The sequence below is a fragment of the Sylvia atricapilla genome, chromosome Z (assembly GCF_009819655.1).
Source record: "Sylvia atricapilla isolate bSylAtr1 chromosome Z, bSylAtr1.pri, whole genome shotgun sequence".
NCBI classification, from domain to species: domain Eukaryota; kingdom Metazoa; phylum Chordata; class Aves; order Passeriformes; family Sylviidae; genus Sylvia; species Sylvia atricapilla.
In genome coordinates, this window is record NC_089174.1 from 55,011,485 (window position 1) to 55,033,639 (window position 22,155).

The 22,155-nt window shown below is 39.8% G+C and overlaps 2 protein-coding genes and 1 non-coding gene across 3 annotated transcripts in view; all 3 read left to right on the forward strand.

Moving 5' to 3' along the window:
* The first annotated feature begins 537 nt into the window (after nucleotides 1-537).
* Nucleotides 538-20,557, forward strand: HAUS6 (HAUS augmin like complex subunit 6). The gene is made up of 17 exons (XM_066340061.1): nucleotides 538-681; nucleotides 1,772-1,867; nucleotides 2,593-2,665; nucleotides 3,623-3,755; nucleotides 4,340-4,487; nucleotides 7,647-7,712; nucleotides 7,832-7,883; nucleotides 8,083-8,256; nucleotides 8,839-9,020; nucleotides 9,601-9,730; nucleotides 10,302-10,377; nucleotides 12,136-12,226; nucleotides 13,468-13,549; nucleotides 14,217-14,393; nucleotides 15,291-15,426; nucleotides 15,773-16,548; nucleotides 19,948-20,557. Exons 1-16 carry the CDS (start codon nucleotides 590-592, stop codon nucleotides 16,522-16,524), a joined length of 2,460 nt encoding a protein of 819 aa, XP_066196158.1. The 5' UTR covers nucleotides 538-589; the 3' UTR covers nucleotides 16,525-16,548; nucleotides 19,948-20,557.
* On the forward strand, nucleotides 13,266-13,396 carry LOC136374668 (small Cajal body-specific RNA 8). The gene has a single exon (XR_010745948.1). It is a non-coding gene; the product is annotated as a small Cajal body-specific RNA 8 (non-coding RNA).
* SAXO1 (stabilizer of axonemal microtubules 1) overlaps nucleotides 17,342-22,155 on the forward strand; it is a 28,751-nt gene continuing 23,937 nt past the window's right edge. The window contains 1 exon segment of the mRNA XM_066339568.1: nucleotides 17,342-17,583. Within this exon segment, the coding sequence (XP_066195665.1) occupies nucleotides 17,342-17,583 (242 nt within the window).

Genomic DNA, 22,155 nt, shown 5'->3' on the forward strand with positions numbered 1-22,155 from the left:
CAGAGACCTCTCCGGGCCGTGGGTGTGACTGCAGCCCAGCCACGGGAGTTGCGGCAGCGCTCCGCTCTTCTGGGGCCTCCCGGACAACGCTGCCTCCTCCCCCTGCAACTCCTGTCGGTGTGAGGGCCTGGTCACTGAAATGCGTTGGAATAAAAGTTTGCACCACGCAGCACGCTTGCCGGGGCGAGTTTTTCTTGATAGTTTTTTTTGGTGTGAAGGGTGTGTGTGGGGGTTTTGTTTGGTTGTTTTGTTTTGTTTTGTTTTGTCAGATTTTTTCTTGTGTGTGGTTGTGTTTGTGGTGGGTTTCCCCACCCGCCCCCCGCGCAATCCGTAGTTTCTGCCATCCGTTCTTAAAAACCCTGCTGAAAGCAGGAGCCCTTTGGAGGGATAGCGGCACCCGGACTACAGCTCCCATGAGGCAGCGCGCCCGGCTCACCTCGTCTTCGGGCCCTGGGGGCGGACGGGAGGTCTCGCGAGGGTAGGGGCGTGGTGTGGGCGGGCCCGCGCGCGGGAGTTTTTGGCGGGCTCGGGAAGATGGCGCCGCTGTGAGGAGGGGAAGAGGCTCGCTCGCCCTGCTCCGAGAACTACCATGAACACCAAATGGGAGGGTGATCACCTCTGGCTCTGTTTGCTGGCCATGGGCTTCCACCCGAAGGGCTACCATGACGTAAGACTAGGGAGGTTAGTGCTAGGGAGATCCGGGGGAGGGCGGAGGCGGGGGGTCCGAGCGGGGCCCCGGGTCTCACTCGGGAGCGCGAGGCGGAAGCGTCTCGCCATGGCCGCCTAGAGGCCTGGTGCCCCTGGCGATATATAGTGCCCGAAAAATGCCCGCAGTGCGGCCGCAGTCCACATTATCTCAGACTTTTTGAAGAAATCAAGCTCAGGAGTGGTGAGAACTCTTGCTTACCCTCACAGTCGGGGAAGGCGAGGTGAGGGGCTTCCTGGCGCGTGTTTTGAAAACTTGGCTTGAAAGATAACGCTCTTGCTGTAATTGTTTCTTGGCATCGTAGATTGCTAGGGGGCTGGAATGGACCTTAAAACATCACAATGATCCCACATCTGCCCCACAGTCGTGGGCCGGGACATCCTCCACTACACCAGGTTGCTCAAACCTTATCCAGACTGGTCTTAAACACTTCCAGACTCGGGGCATCCGCAACCTCCCTGGGCAACCTGTTCCAGTGCCTTACTACTGTCATAATAAAGATTTCTTCCCAATTACCTAACCTAAGTTTTCCCTCTTTCAACTTGTATCCATAAGTTCTTGTTCTGTCACTACAATTCCCGACGAAGAGTCCCTCTCCAGCTTCCCTGTAAGCCTCCTTAAGATACTGTAAAGGTTGCTGTAAGGTCGCCATGCAACCTTCTCGAGGGTAAACAGCCCCAGCTCTCTCAGTCTTTGTAGGAAGTGCTCCCGTCTGCTTTTCAACATCGTGCCCTTTCTGTGGACTCGCTCCTGCAGTTCCATGTCCTTGTTATGTTGGGAGCACCGGAACTGAATGCAGCACTCCGGGTGGGGGTCTTCCATGAGCAAAACTGAGAGGCAGAATCACCACCTTTGATCTGCTGGCCTGGATTTCACTCTTGTTGCAGCTCTGGATTTCACTCTTGTTAAACAGCGTGAAAGATGTATACTTTTGCATAGGAAATAAAGCATTCAATTAATTACCTGTAACATAACACTGTTTTGTAGTCTTGAGCAGCCAGTAAAAATTCTCTGTTAATTTGTCACCATAACTGCTTCTGATGCAGCTGTTTATTTGTGTATTAGGAATATGTTTGCTAAACCAAACATCAGAGCGTTTTACATCATTGCCTACTTCTTGTTTTGTAAGCTGGATAAGCACCGTGCAACACTAACTTTCAAGTAAGTATTTGACTTCTGAGGTTACTGCTACGCCCTTAATTAAGAATATATTTTATATAGTTGCTGGAGGGGAAGGAGGTTTCTTGGGGAATACTTTGGAAGAAGGGCATGTAGTCAGAGACTTTGTTTCCTTTTGATCACAACTCAGTCAATCAATTTTGATCAGTCTGAAACCTTGCCTTAATTAGTTGTTTCCATTACTATCTGTTACTTAGCAACTTCGATATAAATTTTAATAGCTGATAAGCAATCTACCTGTCCATTCTTTCAGACTAAACAGGTAATAACATTTGCCATTTGTGAATTGTTGCCAGGACCTTCAACATGGCAAGAACCCAGTGTCCTTTAATGGTTTCCTTTGTATAGCAAAGCTGATTGAGCTTATGCGTTTGAAGACATGGCAGGAGGGACCAGTGATATGAAAATGGTCAGGGTTCTGGCCTCTTTTTTTTTTCTTCTTCCCTTGTCACAAGGTAGAAAGAACTGCAGACAAACCTCTCCCTGAAATAATCTGTAATTAACCTACAGAAAGAAAACGCTGTCATTTAACAAACTTTCATCTATTCTTGGTCTAGGGTATATGCCCCTCATTTTCTGGCTTGGCATCAATAAGAAATCAGTTTCTTTCTCTTGTTTTTACAGTGGTTAATTAGCTATCTGAATATTTGAATGTGTTTTGACATGTCTTTTTTTTTCCTACTTCCTCATCCTTTTAAAATGAAAAGGCACTATGGATACAGAAAATTATCAAGTCCTAGCTTTAGGAAGAACTGCAGTCTGTGGCTAAAAGAAATTTCAGTGAGTATTTTGAAAAGTGGAAGTTGATGCGTAGTTGGTTTCTGTGACCTTACTCTTTTTTAGGGGAACTGTTTTATATCAGTTTTAAATAAGGATTCTTTAAATGAATTCAGTTCTGCCTTTTATATTCTTTCATATCATTTATCTTGGACTTCCTTGAAGAAAAGATGTTGGCATTGGGGCATTTAGAAGACAGAGACCTAGCTGGGTCCTACAAGTGCTGTGGCTTGCTTTTGGGTAACAGTATTTGATTAAATAGAGGTCTAGAGAGTCCTTCTGCCCTGGGCGAGAATAACTTCATTCAGCTTGAGGGGTGTTTGTTTAAGTTGCCTAGGAAGTGTTTATTATTGTAAAAGCTGATTCGCGTGAAAAACTTAATTTTATTGTGTATCGGGAAAGGGGCTAAAATGTGAGCCATGGCTTCTAAAGATAAAGCAAAACTGATAGCATCAGGTTGGTTATTATGTTGCTTTCTTATACTGCCTTTGTTTTAATGATTGTTTTAAAAATTTTGTCTTTATGTTCTTCAGCACTTCCATGTTTTAGTATTAGTGGGTGAGGTGAAAACCAGTGATGCAGTATCTTTAAATATGATTAAAGTACACTGATTCATTACTTCAATAGAAAATAGGAAAGAAAACTTGAGTGTGTTTTCAGAGACTACCAGTTAGGAATGAGGAGGGCACCGGTTTCTACCATTAATCCAACACTGATGTCTGTCTTTGCATTGAAACTATGTTATGTACAGAACTAGTTTGGTGTTGGGAACGTTGTAAAAAGCTTTATTCTCTTCTGCTTGCTACAGCAGGTGTCAACTGGTGGCAAAGTAATTTAGCTTTGCATGAGGCTTGCTAGTGGGTAATCTGCAGCATTTTGGTATGCAGATAAGTTTTTGATAGCTGTTGATTTGCTTTACTTCTTAAATAAGTTTTGCATTTAATGATTGTCCTTTTCTAGAACCAAGAGGAAATAGGTCTTCCGCAAATTACACCTTCCACACTGGCTTGTCCTGGTGGTGATAAATTTGTTCATATGATCTACCATTTTGCGAGACATGTAATGATTAAGCACATGAAAAAACTCTCTGTAGGTAAGCTGTATGGGACAATAAAAAAGCTTCATTTGTTATGTTTGTAAATCTTTCAAGTCTTTAATATATGATGGGAGCTTTAAGTAATTCTTAGTTGGCTTCTCAGGTCAGAGTCTTTCACAGGATTCTGTGCATTTGCATAGAGCTGCTGCTGATAGAACAATGCAGATGGTTTTGCTCCCTATTGCTTTATGGGTCTTGTTACAAGGTTCGCCTACACAATGCTCTGCACAAGCAATGGTTTGGTCCAAAAGTATTGGATGGCTACACTATTTTCTTCCTTGGAACTTGAGGAATTCTGAAGGATCAGATATGTCTGTTTCAGGCATCTTGTATTATTGTGACCTAAAGAATATAGAAAGGGAGTTAGAGTGAGGGAATGAAGATGTATACAAGAGAAAAAAAGGCAAAAGAGGCAGTACACTGCATGCTGTATTTCAGTCCAGGTAAAAATGAGCATCTTCATTTGTGGTTCTTGCAGTTTGATTTTGGTAGATTAGGAAGCTAGTAATATAAAAAAGCAAGTAATATAATCCAAATGCTTAAAAGCAAGTAATATAATCCAAATGCTGACTTCTATTTAGGCACTGGTATACCTTTTGCTGAAGCTGTAATGTGGAGACCTGAGGATATGTACATGGCAGAAGCAAGACACAGAGTTGCATACAATAAACTGCTGCAAATTCTTCAAAGGGAAGACTTTCTTGTTAAAGAATATAAGAAAAAAGCACAGTAAGTAATGCATTAAAAGAAAGTGAATCTTTTTTTAAAAGCTGAGTTATGTGTATGTGTTTTTAAAAGGATTCGAAAAGTCTATATATGCTTTACATCACAAAACTCATTCTGTTGAATGTCTCCCTTATCTTCCCCTTTTACCTTCTTTATTAACAGTTCTACTGCTTGTAGGTCTTTTGTGAAGCATAATAGTCTAATGAAATCAATCATTGAGGAGATGCTGTATGTTACTTGGGCATTAAAATGGTCAGAGAATTCTACGTGTAAAGCAGTATGATTTCTTTTGAACGGTCACGTCCTAAAATGTGAGATTCTCAGGATGAAACACTTGGTTTTGTTTAGTGACTGAGAGACACATTTATTTACTTAAACCTCAATTATTTCACTAAAACTATGCTATTCTTAGCTGTCGTTTATGGCAAACACTCCTGGCTGGAGAAATGTCAAGAGCTTGAACTTTCTCTGCAAGCAAAGAGTTATGTATCAGTAGAATTTACAGAATTTTGTGGGATAGTTTACATGACTGGAGCACGGTTGTGGACAGTTGTGAGTTGTTTAGTAAATGGCAGAAAAGAGTGAGGGATTGCACTGTGGGTTAAAGAGCAGTCTCAGTGTGTGTAGTATAGCTCCATACAAGAGAGCCAGTCATGTTTCATGCCTTTGGACGATGGTTTAACATCCAGGGAGACCTCATGGTGGGTTTCTGCTGGCCTTGGTTCTCACAGAGGGCTTCAGCTTACCCTGGTATGTGATGGGAAAGTAGTTCAGTGGTGCATTAACAATGTAGGAAATCGAAGTACCTAGAGGATGGTGCTGTAATGCAATCACTGAGTGTGTTGAGTAGGCTCAGTACTCTTTTGAACTCATTGCCTGTGAATGAAAGAAACTTCTTCTCTGGAGATGTTACAGGGCTCTTATGGTCACTGCAGCCAGTACTGTAGAACTTTAAATCCAAAGGAATGTGAGGAAGACGAGGAACACTGATGTCACTGGCCTTTTAATTTGAGTGTATTTCCTCTGGCCTAGGCAACTGTAGGAGGTATCTTTGTGGAAAGCAGGAAAGCTGAAACTCATGTGTGATCCACCTCCTTAAGTCACAAAAGAAATAGGTGCAATATGTAACCAGCCTAATTAGGACAGTGTAGCAACATATGGAATGTAGAAAAGGGAACTGACACCAAGACACAAACAAAGAAATATTACTCGGGTGTGCAGTGATGTAGCTAAGAAGGCCAAAGTTCAGCTAAAGCTCCAAGAACCTGATAAGAGCTTGAAAAAAGAATCCTGTAGTATATTGTTAGGAAGTGGAAGTACATGGAGGATTTAGATCTGCTTCTGAACAAAATGGTAGGTGGCATGTCTCACAGGTTGGAATACCCAGTATGTACCTTGCCTCAGGATGCATGGGTAAGATCAGTAGCCCAGTCTCTGTTCTAAGAAGCAATAGTGAAAGCAGCAACAAAACACTGATAGCAGAAGAGAGTAAAGCAAAATTTTTATTGCTTTCATCCAAGAGTACAGGGATACTTAACTGATGTTGTTTCAGAACAGATATGACATATTTGGAAAGACAGAAGGCTAGGTAAAGTGGTGATCCCAAAGGGTGATAGTGCCTCAGAGTCATAACTGGTCTGTGAGTGGAATTCGTATTAGGCTGATGCTGTGTCTTCTTAAGGAATATGGATGACAGGCTTGAATACAAACACCAAACTTGCAGATGGTACCAAACTGTGAGGAAGGAAGATACACTGCAATATGGAAGCATTTCACAGAAAGACCTTGCTGGGTCTGGAGACTTGCACAACAGAAATTTTGTGGCGTTTAACAAAGACCAGAGTGAGGTCCCGCACCTGAGAGAGAGAATGCTCCCCAACAGCAGCACAGCTGTTGTGATTAGCTCTGCTAAGAAGAATCAGAAGTAAGAGTAGTGTGAGGGCACAAGCTTAGCATGAGTCAGCAGAGTGTCCTAGTAATCAGAACCAGCAGTCTGCCATGTTCTGTGGTTAGCACATGGTGGGCAACTGTATTATGCATCACTCATTTTTCTTCAGTTTTACTCTTTTCTCTCTTCTTTACATCTATGTTATAGTATTTTTATTTCAGTTACTAAACTGAAAAGTTCTTACCTGAGTCCATAAATTTTACCATTTTTCAGATTCTTCTTATTCTACTGGGGCTGGGGAGGTGGGAATTGAGTGAGCAGCTGTGTGGTACTTAGTTGCTGGCTGGGGCTGGCAATTCTAATGCCACATGTGGAATACTGTGTTCAGTTTTGATCAGCCCAGTTATGGTAGAGAGTGAAAGATGAGAGACATAATAGCAGGGGACTGCACTGGATTAGAATTGCAGAGGGAAATGCATGAGTAAAAGCTGCAAAAATTTTGTTTGTTTAGTCTGAAAAATGCAATGCTAGGGGTTTAATCAGAGTTTCAGTATCTAAAAAGTAGTTGTAGAGAATATGGAGGTAGTCTTGACAAGGATGTGTTCTGACAGGAGAAGGCAACGGGCCCAAGGTGTTCAGGGGAGAACAATTAAACTGAAAAAGGTTGCCCTCGGAAGTGGAATCTCAGTTCCTGGAAGTATTCAAGACTATGAGTAGCATAATTAAAGGCTCTGCTTTCAGTGAAAGGCTCATAAATAAAATTTCCAGAGGTCAAAGTTTCCTAAACTGATTTCTGTAAGTCTGTTCCTCTTGTGATCTTGGTTGGGAAATACTGCTGTTCACCGTGTGATATCCTTCAAAAATGTAATTCTTTATAGTTTTTTTCATTCTTGACAATGCACCAGAATTCTGAAGATCCTTTTAAATACAGCATGATTCAGGCACCCAGTGTTTTTGAAAATCAGACTACTACATTTTTACATGCTTAAAATGTCAATAAAAACACTTCGACAAAAGAGCTTCTGTGGTCCAGCTGCTTGTACTCCAGAATTCTGTTCTCTGGTCTTTCGAAAGTGAGGGATTTGGGTACTGTAGCACTGCTGAATATATTTGTAGTTCCTGTATGTAATAAATACTTATAGTAACTTAATTATTGCTGCTGGGTATAAGAAACAACTGCCTCAAGTATGTACATGTGGAAAGAATGGACATGATTCACTAGTGACTGTAAGCAATTCTGATAAGCCTGTTATAGCTGTTGAATTTTTTCCTAGGGTGTTAATTAGAGAAATTAAACTGACAGAGTCTGAATATGCAGTTGTGCAGAAACAGTCTTGCAGGTAAGTGTTTTTCCTTGTAACTGAGGATGTATGAAATAGATTAGATGCTTACTTTTATGAAGTATGAACTGTATTTTCACTGTAGTCCACTTGAACTTCTGTTTTGCATGTGCATATAGGGTGAAACAAAATGACCAAAACAAAAATAACACAACTGAGAGAATTCAGAAGGTAAGAATTCTGTTCCCGTTGTGGCAGTGTGTTGAATTCTAATGTTTCTGCAACACCTACTGTCAGACACTGTTATTTGCACTTGTCTACCTGTGATTATGATGGCACTTTGATCTGTCTTCCTGCTGTTTTGATACTCTGTCATTATAAGTATTACAGCAAACATTTTAACACAGTGTTTTTGTCCTTTCCTATTAAGGTCCGCAGTATGTGGACACTCATAGTAGAAATGCTTACATCGCTGAAAAAGGAAAAGGAAGTTGTGGATTCTGTACTTGAAGACTGTGTTAAGCCATGTATTCTAGATGGAACCGATGTTGTTTTGAGTGTTCCAGGGTTGTTGATTTGGACAGTTGAAAGTAACATACATGGAGTAAGTGGTTTTTGTCATTGCTAAATTGCTAAACTGCTTTCATTTAGACCCCAGGGATGCAATTAAATACCTTAAAAATTAAACAAGTACTTCATGGATTGTTAGAGATGATTGCAGAAGGATGCATGAAATATATATAATTCATGTGCAAAAATTTCTTCTTATTATAATGCTGTTTTGTATTTGTTATGTCTAACCCATTAGCTTTTTCAGGTCAGTAAATACATTGATAAGTCTGCCTAATTAGTATTTGACTTTTTTGGTGTCTAGACATTAAAATTCTGTTGACTGGTTTAACCAATGCTTTAAGTAATTGGCTTTTGTTTTCATTCTCTAGTATATGGTGTTCAGTTATGGCATCAGTTTTGTTTGTGCCATATCTTTTGAGGCAGTGGTCAAACAGAGTACTTAATTGGTGGAAGTTTTCTTGGCTTGTATTGCTTTAACTTAGAATGTATTTTTTGAACAATGAAACTATCAGGACCTGAATCACAGTTTTCTTGATTCTGACTACAGAAGACATAATTTTCTGATATTGGTACTATCCACTAATTTTTTTTTTATTGCTTGCTCTGCCTCAAGGTTTGTACAGGAAATTTATATGAAGATGGAAAACTGAATTTCCTAACAGTTATTCAGTTGTTAAATGAAGCCCTGATGGTATTGAGAGATGAACCATGTCCGTGTGAATTAAAAGAACTTGACAGAATTGAGGATGTGGTTACATCCTACAAGAATTTACTACAAGAGTTGAACACAAGAAGGTAATTGTTGGGAAATTTTCTCTTAATTGCTTGTTCTTAAATGGTAGGGTCATGTCTACTGGAATCTTTTCTAGAAAAATGTTACAGCAAAACCATGTTGGTTCAGTCTTTTTCTTATGTCTCTGGAAAAAGTAGTGTTTAATTACTTATATTACTTTTTACTGAGAATCTTCTCTACTTAACTTCAGCTTTTTGACTTTGATTCATTAATATTTTAGTCTTTGTTCCTGGGGACCTCATTTGCTTGCTGATCTGACTTTTTTTTTTTTTTTGTCTTGTTGCATTAATAAGTTCTGAGATTTTTAAAACTTTCGTCTGGCTTAGGGAAATTTGAAGTGTTAATTGTGCATATGTTTTAGTGTAGTTTTTCCGATTCTGCTGTAAGAAACATGAAGATGACGTAGCAACAGCCTTTTTGGTTACAAATTTCAGTTCTTAGTGTATGCATAAATGCATTAATAAATTGATACATATCAAAGGTTTGTCAGGATAAGAGAGAACATGTAATACATTCCCCCTTTTTGTAGAATTGTTATCTCTACTGACAGGTGTATTAATTTTCCATGTTTATATGTTACAGTCTAAGAAGAAAGCAACAGTATTGTGAGCCAAAGTGTCAGTCTATTTCTAGAAAACAGGAATTCTGGGAATCGAAGTGGAAAAGTTTTCTTGGCCAGTGTCCTCTTAATTTAATCTTCGAAGATGATCCAGTAAGTAGTGTTCTTTGTATCTGATTCTGGGAAAGAGAAAAGGGTGAACTGAGAGAGAATGTAGGTCTAAACTAGTGTTTAAACTGTTGCAACACTTCAGCTTTATATGTAAGGTTAGGAGATTCACATAGTGCGGTTTATCTGATTCTGCTTTAAGAAGTAGTGTTCCTTAAAGAGAATATGTTTGACTTTAGGATACCTGATGTATTCACTGGAGATGGTAGATTGGTCAAAACGGTAGATTGGCATGAGTGATTATGTTTTTGTTTTGTTTCTGTCTGTCCCCGTGTGGAAGCTGAGCATTTGTATGTTCAGTCTGAATATTTGCTGATTTCTGTTTTCCCCTTTTAAAGCTATGTACTTGATGAATGAACAATTCCCTTTTTGGGAAGGGAGACACTGACGGAAGGTTATGCTCTTGTGTAGCTACCCAGCAGAGAGAGGGGAAACTTCATGTTGAGTCTGGCAGCTCGTTTGCAGAAAGGCTGTTTTAAATAACTGTCTGTTAATTGCTGCTGATCACTGGACTTTTTCTGCCTGCCTGTGTAACTTTACCTTTTTCTTTTCAAAGCAACCAGCTTCATCACTCCAATCTCCTAGTTCTTCAAATGAGGATGAAAACATTGTCTGTTATCGATCATTTTCAGGTGGGTGAACAGGAGAAGCTTCTTTTCCTTCTCCCCCACCACCACAATTGTTAAAAGTCATGTGGAGTCAAAAAGGCTCCTTGCTTGCATTTGCAGATTGTCTTTGATAGTCTGTGGCGATGGGTTTTGAATGACCCTTTGCCAAGATTGCTGTGTATTTTTCAATTTCATAGTGTCTTCGAGATTGTCTGAAGCTTGGCAAAAAACCCAGTGCTGAACTGTTTGATATTTTTGTTGTTCTTTCACAAAGGATGTTGAGATATGTACAAGGATCCTAGATTCTAGAGAATACATTCAGTCTAATAGTAAAGGTTACTTTGGGTAGGAGGAGTAATAAACACAGAAAGAAGATAAAACTTTTCCCATTGACCATCTAGGAAAAGAAATTGAAGGTGTCCTCCCAGGTAACTATCTTCCCTTGAAATACTGAGTATATTGAAATATTCTTGAATACTTTATTCCTTAGTAACTCTGTCATTTGATTAGGACCTCACTTGATCTATGTTGGTTGCATTCAGTCAGATCAGGCACGGTTATTGCACGAGCTAATCGGCTGATGATCTGATGATATTTTACTGGGTAACCTCATTTTACTTACTGACCAAGTCCTGTCTGTCACTAGTACAGAGTTACAAGTCAAAAGCTATAAAGCAAGGGGGAAGAATGCTTGAATCACATAATTTGCAGTCCCTTTTAGGAAAAATGGCATAGCAGGGGTGTATTGGAATATCAAGATTCAAAACAATGGCAGGAAGATCCTTTTGTTACAAAGGTGAAAGCACTGCTCCAGCCATCTGAGTGTATGTAGGTATAAGGCTAGAAGCTGCAGAGGAAAGGCTACAGAATTGGATTTGGAACATAGTTTGCCTTAAAAATCTTAAAGATTGAAGCACTGTACAATGATGCTGTGAGCTGGTGGAATCAGAAAACTTGAGACAAATTGATGTCTGTGACATTCTCTCTATCCTGTGGTTAAGATGCATTATTGAAGAATACAGCCACTAAGAAAACTTCTGCCTGTTAGTAGGGTCAACTCCAAAAGCAAAATACTGACATAACTACTGGAAGTGAGCTTGGATTTTTGATGTATTGTTGAGTTGAATGGTGACAGGCAATGCCATTTCTCCTTGCAGAAGCTGAAATTAGGATTAGTAGAGAACTACTGAGGTTAAACTTTGGCTGTGTATTCAAGATGTGCCAGAGTTAGTACATTGTTCTAGACAGTCCGTGATTGAGGTATGTGTACCTCCAATAATGTTCAAAACATTTACTTCTGTAGCATTTACTTATGTAAAGCTTTGTCTTGCTTAGACTGATGTAACTAGAGGAGTGAGCATATCCACAGAGATATTTATTGATTAATGCAGGTGGGGTAAAGGTGGGTGGAATTGTGCTTTGTGGAATTGAGGTGTATGTGGAGAGGAGAGGATGATGATGATGTTGCTGGGATTATAGCTTGGAGGAAGGTGGAGAGTCTGATTGATATGTACAGGGCAGCAGATAGAATCATGCTTCTTGGATGTGTTCAGGAACAGCAGAAAGAGGTGCTGGCTGCTAGTGGCATCTAGCTACAGGTACTGCCTGATCAAAAAGATTGATAGTACTATCCTACTTAAGTATTAATTTATTTTTCCTGAAATGTTCACAAAATCCATTCAGTGAATAGACTACAGAAGTAGTGTGAGTGAGCTGTGTCACCTGGGAAGCCTAAGTGAAGAAAACAGAAGCAACACTAAAACTTTTTTGCTGCTTTTCTAGATAATGATGACTCTTGTCACGAAGAATGCCATGGGAAAAATTATGAGACTTTGGAAACCACAAATGATACAACATTAGTACCCTCAACATGGTATGCTTAATCAGAATTTGATGAAAAAACAGTAGAAAAATTAGAAGTTTACTTATTGGACTTGCATATTTTGCATCTCTTGAGTCTTAGTGAAATATTTCAGTAGCCCACTCATTACATTGCAATTACTTGATTTAGCAAAATACTACTAAGTAACTTCTGCTTTCTCCAGCTCATGACAGATTGGATCAACTGGTTGCTGCTAAATAGGGAGGAGTAGCAGTCAAATTGCAAGATTTTTTCTTGCCTTTTACCAATATTCTAAGATTCAAGAGACAGATGGAGAGAACAGCAACTTCTGTTTCTTGGGCTAAACCTTCTCTACAAGACTCTTTTCATTACTCTTCATTATGGTTAGTCACATTGTTATGTAGCTACTCTTCCTACAGTACCAGCAGAGGATTAAACACAGAACAATAGTATAGTAGAAAGTTTTTCCCTTGTGTCATTTGCTTAGTCCAGGAATATTTCATGACCTTTTGAATAATGCTGTCTTTCGTAATATGACTCCTACAGATGCGTGAACGTTGCCTACTAAGAGACTAAGCAAAGGAATGCCATCCATTCTTAGATATGAGTAGATGTAGTAGCATATACATCTCAGAGGTTATCAGAGTAGTTAGCAATTAAATCCTGGGTTTCTTTCATTGACTTCATGCAACGTGGAAATTTGTCTGCTTCTGAAGCTACTGACAGGTAACATCAAAAACATTTTAAGGTGTGCTTTTCCTATCATGTGACGACTGTGCAGTTCTGAGAGGTATGCGATTGGCACAAAACTTACCAGAAGTGATAAGGCTGAAGGTTTTGGTAGCCAGGTGATTGTTAAATATCAACAAGTTTATATAGAAACAGACCTGTGGGTGCCAGAAATGGTTCAGACAAAGACTACATAGGAAAATGCATGTTGTCAAGTCTGCAGAAGACATTTCAGTTACCTTTTATAGCAGAATGCAGAAGACTTGTTTACAAGTGTACTGAAAAGTTTCTTATTTCTCTCTGTGCTAATCAGTAGCAGAGTATTTTAATTTGCTGGTTTTGGGAGGCTGATACACAAGTAGGGCTAAAGCTGCTCTAATTGTCACACTGTTCTCCCTATAGTAAAATTGCTTTCTGATGACCGGGACGAATTGAGGGAAATCGTAACGGACAGATACGGAGCACACAATATATAACAGCCTTCTAAGTTTTGCATTCAAATTGTTTAATTTCTCTAAAATTGTTGGGGTTTTTTTGTCTAGTTGCTTCCTCTCTCCCGTCTTGAAACCACCAGTGCCATCGTTGTCAGAAGCATCTGAAAATGGAGACCTGATAATTGAAAATGTAACCTTCCATCTCTGAAATTAGTTAAACTTAAGACATGTCCTTTTCATATTGGTTGAAACTTAGACTTCATGGAAAAGGGTTTTGGGGTGGTTTTTGGGGGGGCTTTGGTTTGTTTTGTGGGTTTCAGGGTGGTTTTTGTTGTTTTTTGAGCAATATTTTACACATTTGAGTTTGGCAAAATTGTAAAAGCTAACTCTCAGTAACTTCATTAAGCATTAGGAAAGAACAGTAGGAATTAGGTGCCCTTTTATCTGACTTCCTATGTAACATACAATGTGTGACTGTACAGTGTGATTCCCTGTTTGCCAAAAGTCTTTTTTTATGTGAGCAGTGGTCCGACATTGTTTCTTTTAGTTTAAGGGTTAAAATACGTTGTAAAAGTGACTAGGATGTGCAGTTGTCCATTGCACAACTGTTCCCTGTACTGTGATCAAGGTAGTTGCAAATGAGCCATCTGTGTTGTATGTAACACCTGTCCTAGTCACTACTTAGGTCCTGCTTTGAATACAGTTGTAAAAAAATTTGTATTTAGTTAGAATTCAAGACTGAAATATTTTTGTGGTCTAAACACTAGGGCCATTGCAGTTCAGAATTTTTGTAACAGTTCATGCTAATAGCCTTGTGTGATTTAAAAACTACTAATAATTCCTGTGTATTCCTGTAGAACTTGCGTACTTGTGTGGGAAATAAAACACCTGTGCCTCCAAAAATCTTAAAAAATGGAAAGGAAGAATTCCCCACTTCAGAAATGGAGAATGCAGATGAAAATGTTACCCAGCCGAAGTCTCCTGTGAAAAAAGATGACCTTCTTATGAAAGCCAAAGATGAACTTGCAGAAGAGGTTAGGATGTAGTTTTTTTTTGTTTCTTTTTAAGTAAATGATCACTAAGTTCAGAGAACAAATCACTAATTATAAGAAAAAATGTCTCTTGTAATCCGCATACATCAAAAGTTACCTTTTTCTGCTAGGTAGTTAGAGAGTCACAGACCTTTTGTAGTGGACTGGTAAAGTACACACTGAAAGCATGGACTTTGCACTGGTATCATAGTTAAAATCATGGTGAAGTGAATAGCGTGTTCATTAGAATCATCATATGATTACACTTCAGTCTGAAGTACACCTGCAAATATTCAGACACAAAAAGAACTTGTTGAATTTTCAAGTTACACAGGTTAAGTATTTTGGTAATTTAAGGACTTGGTAACTTTAAGGATTTGGTAATTTTGGGACTTGGTAATTTAAGCAGGAATGTAAGTATTTCTTCTTTTAGTTATTTTATTTAATATTTAGCTGAGGAATTCCTTCACAAGTGTTACTGTAAAATGTGCCACATCTTATTTTGGAGAGTAAATTTCATTTTTCACTGAAATTGTAGTTACTTTTCATCTGCCAAATTTTTTTTATTTATCTGAATATACCTCTAGTCTTCATTCTTATGCAGTTCTTGCCTAATGTCTTAAATATATTCTATATGAGCACACTTTCTTATTTGAAAGGTGTATTCATAGATGATGAGTGAACTGAGAATTGAATCGGATTTCAGTCCCTTATCTTCCTTTTGTGTTTGTAGGATACTATGGTCATTGTAAACCTAAGCAGCAAATAGCAGAAAAGTTAGGATATTCCAAATTCTCCAGATGATTTGGAGAATGAGATTTATTTTGAACCATAACTGACAGAAATGAAGAGGTTATAATTTTGCTTTCTCAGAATTTGCTGTTCTGTAACATCCTACAGGTTGCAAAGTTAGTGATGTCTGAGTCACCTGACAGAGGTGAAGAAAAAGGAATGGTATTAGAGGATCTCATTAGCTCCCTGTGTTTTAACCCATTTATAACGAGGAAACAAGTACCCCGAACTCCAGAAAATCTGCGTGAGTTTGAAACTGTTGTTGTAATGCTCATTGATTAAAAATACAGTTAGTTCACTGACATGTCACACAAAAAGTAAAAGATAATTATTTTGGTGATGTTGCATGTTTTTCTAATGGCTCACTCTGTAACATGACACAGTAGACCTAATAAGATGTGAATACTCTGAATCTGTATTCAGTTTAAGAGATTTTTTTCTTACGTAGAATTCCCTTTGTGTTGAAAAAATATAAATTATATAAAGTAGCTATACGTATTCCCTCTTTGACTGCTTGTGTCACTGAAGGGACAGAATAAAAAGAGACTGATTGAAAGTATTAAAATTTTACCTTGGTTTGTTCCATTTAGTTACTGAAATTAGAAGTTCGTGGAGAAAAGCTATTCAGACTGAGGGCTCATTAGACCTAGAGTTGTCCTCAACCAAAGTGGTCACAGAAGAATCTTCAATGAATGCTACACCCAGTATGCAGGAGCAGGTGGACTCCACCTTTGTGTGCTCTGAACATGCATCTCCTGTATCTGACTGTGGTCCTCCTGTATCAGAAAAGAAATCTCAATTAAGTGTGAATATTCCAGATACTTGTTTGAAAAGTAGTAGTAGAAGAAATACTCTACGTTCAGACCAGTGTTGCAGTTTTCCAATGGATGAGATGCGCTTAAATTCTTTTGATTATGGAATTACTGGCATGAGTATATTGGATGAGACACTTCCAGAATGTGATGGTATAGATCTCAGCCTATCTGCAAGCTCAGACTCCTTTTTTTATACAACGTGCAGTGAAGATTTAACAGATGGCTTGGAAAATAATGAGGATATGAAAAAATTTGACTTAGATATACAGGTGCTGTCCAACTCATATGAAGTGCTGAAAGGGACTGCATCTAAGAGTGAAGAGGAGCTGCATCAAACACATAATGGAGACAAATCTGAAGGTTACAGACATGAACTAACTCTGACACTAGAAGAAGAAGACGGAAATTATCATGATTGTTCCATGGATGAAGGATTTACCAAGATGCCACTGCCAAACTCTCTTAATGAAAGCAAATGTTCCCTGTCATCTTTGCTTGTATCCTGTCAACAGATGGATGGTATATGAAGTCCTATTAACATAAATTGAAGGGTAAGTGTCTGTTGTCCTTATGCATCAAGATTTTGTCCATTCTGTCACTGGCTATAGTACCACAGTAACCTCTGAGTAGTTGAACTGTGCTATGGAATTAAAAAAAGCCTTAAGGGGCATTATCTGCAATCTGCAGTTGAATTTTGAATAATCTGAAGTCATATTTTGATAATTCACAGAGATAGTTTGAAGTTTTGTGTTTACTCTGAATTGGCTATTTAGAAATGTGTCATAGGTCATTGAAACTTCTTTGAGTTTGTTAAGGTGTTGATAGAACTATCCTACATTCCAACCTGCCTATCCCCTTACCCCAATTCCAACAGAAGTGTCAACCGTTTAACCAGTATTGCAGTGTTTAGCTACATGTGAGCTTAAATTATTGAAATGCATTGATAAAAATGAACTAATGGAGGACTTCTATGAAAACATATGGTATGCAGGGATGTGATGAGGCAGGCCACCGCCCATTTGGAATTAAGTCTGGCAAGGGATGTCAATGATAAGTACATCAGCAGGAAAAGGAAGATTAGGGAAAGTGTGGGGCCATTGTTGAAGCCGATGGGTGTCTTGGTGATGGAAGACAGAATGTCTTGAAAGTGACAGTGAAGGTGAAGTTAGTGAATCCCTTCTTTGCCTTAGTCTTTACTGCTGAGGCTATCCTTCAGGAATCCCAGACCTCAGAGTTAAGAGAGGAAGGCTGGAGAAAGAAAGACTTGCCCCTGGTCATAAAGGGTTGAGTTAGTCTTGTCAGCTAGACAGACTGAATGCCCATAAATCCATGGGCTCCAGCGGGATGCTCCCATGGATGCTGAGGGAGCTGGCAGATAGAAAGTTGATAAGCCATTCTCTGTTATCCTTGAGAAATGGAGAACAGGAGGTGCCTGATGACTGGAGGAAAGCCAATGTTACAACAATCTTCCAAAAGGGCAACAAGGAGGAACCAGGAAAGTACTGGCCAGTAAGCCACACCATCATCCCTGGAAAGATGGCGGACCAGATCACTCTGAAGATTATCACCATGCATGTAGACGAAATGTAGGTCATGAGAAATAGTTAGGATGGATTCACAAAGTAGTCAGGATGGCCATTGGGAGTGGACAGGTAGAAATCATACAGCGGAACATGGCAGGATGGATTAGATAGGGGAGAGCAGTGCATATTGTCTGCTGTTAAAGAAACTTCCCAGTCTGGCCATTCATGAGACTCTCTGGCAGTGACATTGTCAGAGGCTTTCAGTATTGAGAGTGAAGCTCCTGCACAGTGGGTGACTCCACTGAGCTGGCAGTTGCCCTGCTTGACTCCTTACCCAGCCCGCACTCACATGCAGTCAGACCAGGTTTCCCTTAACAGTATTTTGGATGTTTCAGTCCATAAAGCCATTTATTCACGGCGCAGTAATACAGGAACAGCTTGAGCTGGTACTTCTGACCAGGACCCCCAGCAAAGGAATCTCAGACCTTTTATATCCTGTCTCCCTGTGTGCATGTCTTCCTCTTCCTTCTGAGTCTTCAGCTTCTGTCCCCACTCTCTGTGTCCATCCACCTAGATGGTGTCACCAGTCTTTCTCTCCTTTGTTATCCAAAAGGTAGGTATTTCCCAGCTCCCAGTGTCTGTCATTGTCATTGTCCATTCACCTGGCTGCTGTCACCCCTATTCATGCCCCATGTTACCCTAATAAAGACTGGCAGTTCACAGCCTTTTGTCTCAGGCTCCCACCCAGAGCTCAGAATACATCTCGGTCATCAGCTTGAGTATCCACCTGCCTGGATCAGATGGTAGCAGAACTACCTTAATTTCAGCAAGGGTTTTGATGTTGTCTCCCATAACATCTTGTTGTGGTTTGAAAACAAACCAAGTGAGAAGCTCTAAGTAAGAAATAAAATTTAATGAGAAGAAAAGGAAAAAAAATAAAATAAAATAAATGCAATAATACAAAAAGAAAAACCACTGACAGAGTCAGAATACAACCTGAGCAGGGTGACGGAAGCGGTCCAGACGAGGTGGTCTTCCTGAATCAGTGATCTCGTAGAAATGTCTGGTAGCTCCAGTCCTCTGGGAATCCAGTGGGTGAAGGCTGCCTCTACTGTCCCAAATCCCAGCTTATATCCAGGTGAGAATGCTTGGCTTCTCCCGGTGGGTGGAGCATCTCACAATGTGATGATGAGTCATAGAGGAGGGCTTTGATGGCCCATTAAAGAGAGAGAACTCCCGGAGGGAGTTTTCTATGAGTCATGCACAAGGCATTGATGGGCCATTAACTGAAGATGGTGATAGAATGCATCCTAAACTACAACCCAGGACACATCCTCATAGGTAAGCTCAGAAAATGTGGGCTAGAGGAATGGATAGTGAGTTGGATGAAAAACCGGCTGGATGGCAGAGCTCAGAGAGTTCTAATCAGTGCAGCAGAGTCCAGCAGGAGGCCTGCAGTCAGTGGTATTCCCAAGGGATCAGTATTAAGACTAATCTAATTCAACTTGTTTATTTATCAGTGATGTGGAGGAAGGGATCAAATGCACCCTCGGCAAGTTTGCTGGGCTGCATTGGGAAAAGTGTGGCCAGCAGATTGACGGAGGTGACCCTTCCCCTCTACTCAGCCCTAGTGAGGCCACACCTGGAGTGCTGTGCCCAGTTCTGGCCTCCTCAGCACAAGAGAGACAGGGAGCTGCTGGAGAGGGTCCCGTGGAGAGCCACAAGGATGGTCAGGGGTCTGGAGCTTCTCTCTAATGAGGAGAGACTCTGGGAACTGGGCCTGTGTTGTCTGGAGAAGGAAAAACTGAGACGGGATCTCACCAATACATACAAATATCTCAAAGGTGGGTGCCAGGAGCATGGTGCCAGGCTCTTCTCAGTGGTGCCCACAGAAGAGACAAGGAGCCATGGCCATAAACTAAAGCACAAGATGTTCCACAATAACTCGAGGCAGAAATTCTTTACACTGAGGATGGCAGAGCATTGGGACACCTGCCTGGGGAGGCTGTGGAGTCTCCCTCTCTGGAGACACTGAAAACCCACCTGGACGCATTTGTATGTCACCTGCTCTCATTGACCCTGCCTTGGTGGAGGTGGTTTAGACTGGATGAAAGGACCAGAGATCCTTTCCAGTGCTAACTATTATATGACTCTGTGATTTAATGAAGTACTTGGAATTTAATATAAACTAGTATTATATTAGTGAAATTTATTTCTTTGTGCAAACTTTCTGCAATACAGGTTTTATTTAGAAATGTAACTGTGTTGCTAACAACTGATTGGAGCACTTACCAAAATTAGAGTACTGTTTCGTATATGCTGTGTTAATACATGTGAAACAACTTCAGTATTTCTTTCTTAATAGGTGAATATTCAAGAGTGCAAACTAGTATGTTTTCTCTTTCTCTTTTCTCTTATGTTTTTTAGATAAGAGCACTCTAGTTAGAAGCTGGACAAGAAGAAACCTTCGTCAGGATGGAATTTGTAAAGCAGCAGCATAACCATAACAGTGCATTCTTGGTTCCTGGAATGTGTACCATCTTCTCTTAAGCATTGTCTGGATTGGGAAATTGCAGTCCTTTTGGTGGAGACACCATTCCAATCTCCTTGTTTAAGAGTGTCATTTGCCTGCTGGCACTGCCAATTTCATATCATCCACTGTGGCTTTCTGTGTACAGCCCATCATTTATATACAGAATGGTATTTTCTTTTTTTAAGCATATTTTAAACAGCAGATGTTGAGTAAATGGCATAACCCTAGAAAATGGAAAAACAAAATGCCAGAGGAGAAATAGTGAAACCTGTTAATTTGCTCCTAATCCACATCTCATACCCCATCCCAACCCTCAACCCAACAAATTCAAATTGCTTGGTGCTCTACATTGCATTGTATTAATCTCTCTTACTGAGACTTCTGGTCCATATTGCTATCAATTCTGCTTGTTGATAGAGGCTGTTGCCTTTTTCTAAACTTCACTGGAGTGCATATTTCTTTAGCTGTATTACTGAATAAATGCTTTACTCTAAAGTTATAAAATGTGTTGCTTGTGGTAGTGTTAATGCTACTTGATTTTAACAACTGACATACACTTATTAGGTTGTGGAGATTCCAAGAGGAGAACTTCTTGTTGAAAAAGTACTGACTTACGCGTTTAGAAGCGTTATTAAGTAAAGCTGGTTTTCTGTTCTGGATTGTCTTTCTCCTTTCTTCCAAAACAGTTGCGTTGGGTTTTAGGAAGAAGCTCCATCTGTATTTGACTTCTTCCTTATAAAGAGAATCTGACAGGGTCTATGAGAAGCCATAGTGGGTGGTTGAGGGAGCTGTAATACGTATAATGTGGCTGTGTACATTAGCAGGTAAGAGGGAAGTGCTGCTTAGTAGCCAGTTCAACATGCTGGTCAGAGAGTGAGTGAATCAAGTGTTCTCCAGGTCTGATAAGTGGCAGGTGTGTGTCAGTGTCCCATGTAACTAGGGACCAGGCAGAGGACATGCCCTAAGTTCTTCTACCAGAGGAAGTTTACTTATCAGGAAAAATTTCTTCATGGGAAGGGTTATAAAGTACTGTTACAGGTTGGCCTGGGAATTGGTGATGTCACCATCCCTGGAAGTGTTGAAAAAAAGTGTGGACATGGCACTTCACATGGTTTAATGGTGAATGCAGTGATAGTGCTAGGCTGTTTGTTGGACTTGATATTGAAAATCTTTTCCAACCTAAGTTCTGTGAACCTCAGCAACTGGCTACCTGTGTTCTGGCCAGGCCTGGGCTCTAGAGCTTGGCACTTGTGACTTCACAAACATTGCTAAGGTAGCTGGATGGGCTGTAGGCTAGCTAAATATATGTATGTGGATAATAAGATTGTGGCCTACCTTAAAGTTAAACTGCATTTTGTGTTGCTACTGCATTGACAGTTTGGGATTAAAAAAATGGCATCTAAAATTTTTGAGTTTCCTGTGAGGACCTGGGCTCACATTTTGAGTTATGTACAAAAGCAGAATCTTCCCTCTTTGCAGTTAAATGTAGCATTATGATTTTTGTGTTGTAAGTAGTAGCTCTCCTGTCCACTGGTTTGTGTTGGATACTTAGGTCATTTTTGGTTAGGCTTATATTGTAAGTCCATCGTAAATAATTTGAGATTCTAGGTAAAATTCTCATTTAGAGCAGTGATTTATTGATTAGTAAGAGGAAGTTGAGAACAGCTGGGTATTATGAGCAGCCAGAGATAGAACTCTGTATTTCTGTGACTTCTTTAAAACTAGGTATTTGCCAAAGATTAATACAGTATTCCTAATATATGGTGTTAAATATCTTAAGATACATATCAGAAGTTCTCATGAACTTTCTAATCAAAAGATTCGTTTGTTCAGCTTCTAGAAGTATGTAATTTGGGCTTCTGAAGTTGGGTGAAGTTAATTATTATCATTAGTTGAAATACAGGACAAGGTACAGTACCTTGCTTTCCTCTCCAGGGGAGAGTATGCTGTATTTTTGTGCAGCATTGCAGAGTAGTCAGTATTTCACACCTTAGATTCGCCTATTATTACCAGGTAAGCTCCAAAAAGATAGTTTTATGAACTGTGTTCTTTGGTCTTTTTTTTAACTTTGGAAGATTATACTTAGGTTTTCTTGTCAGACC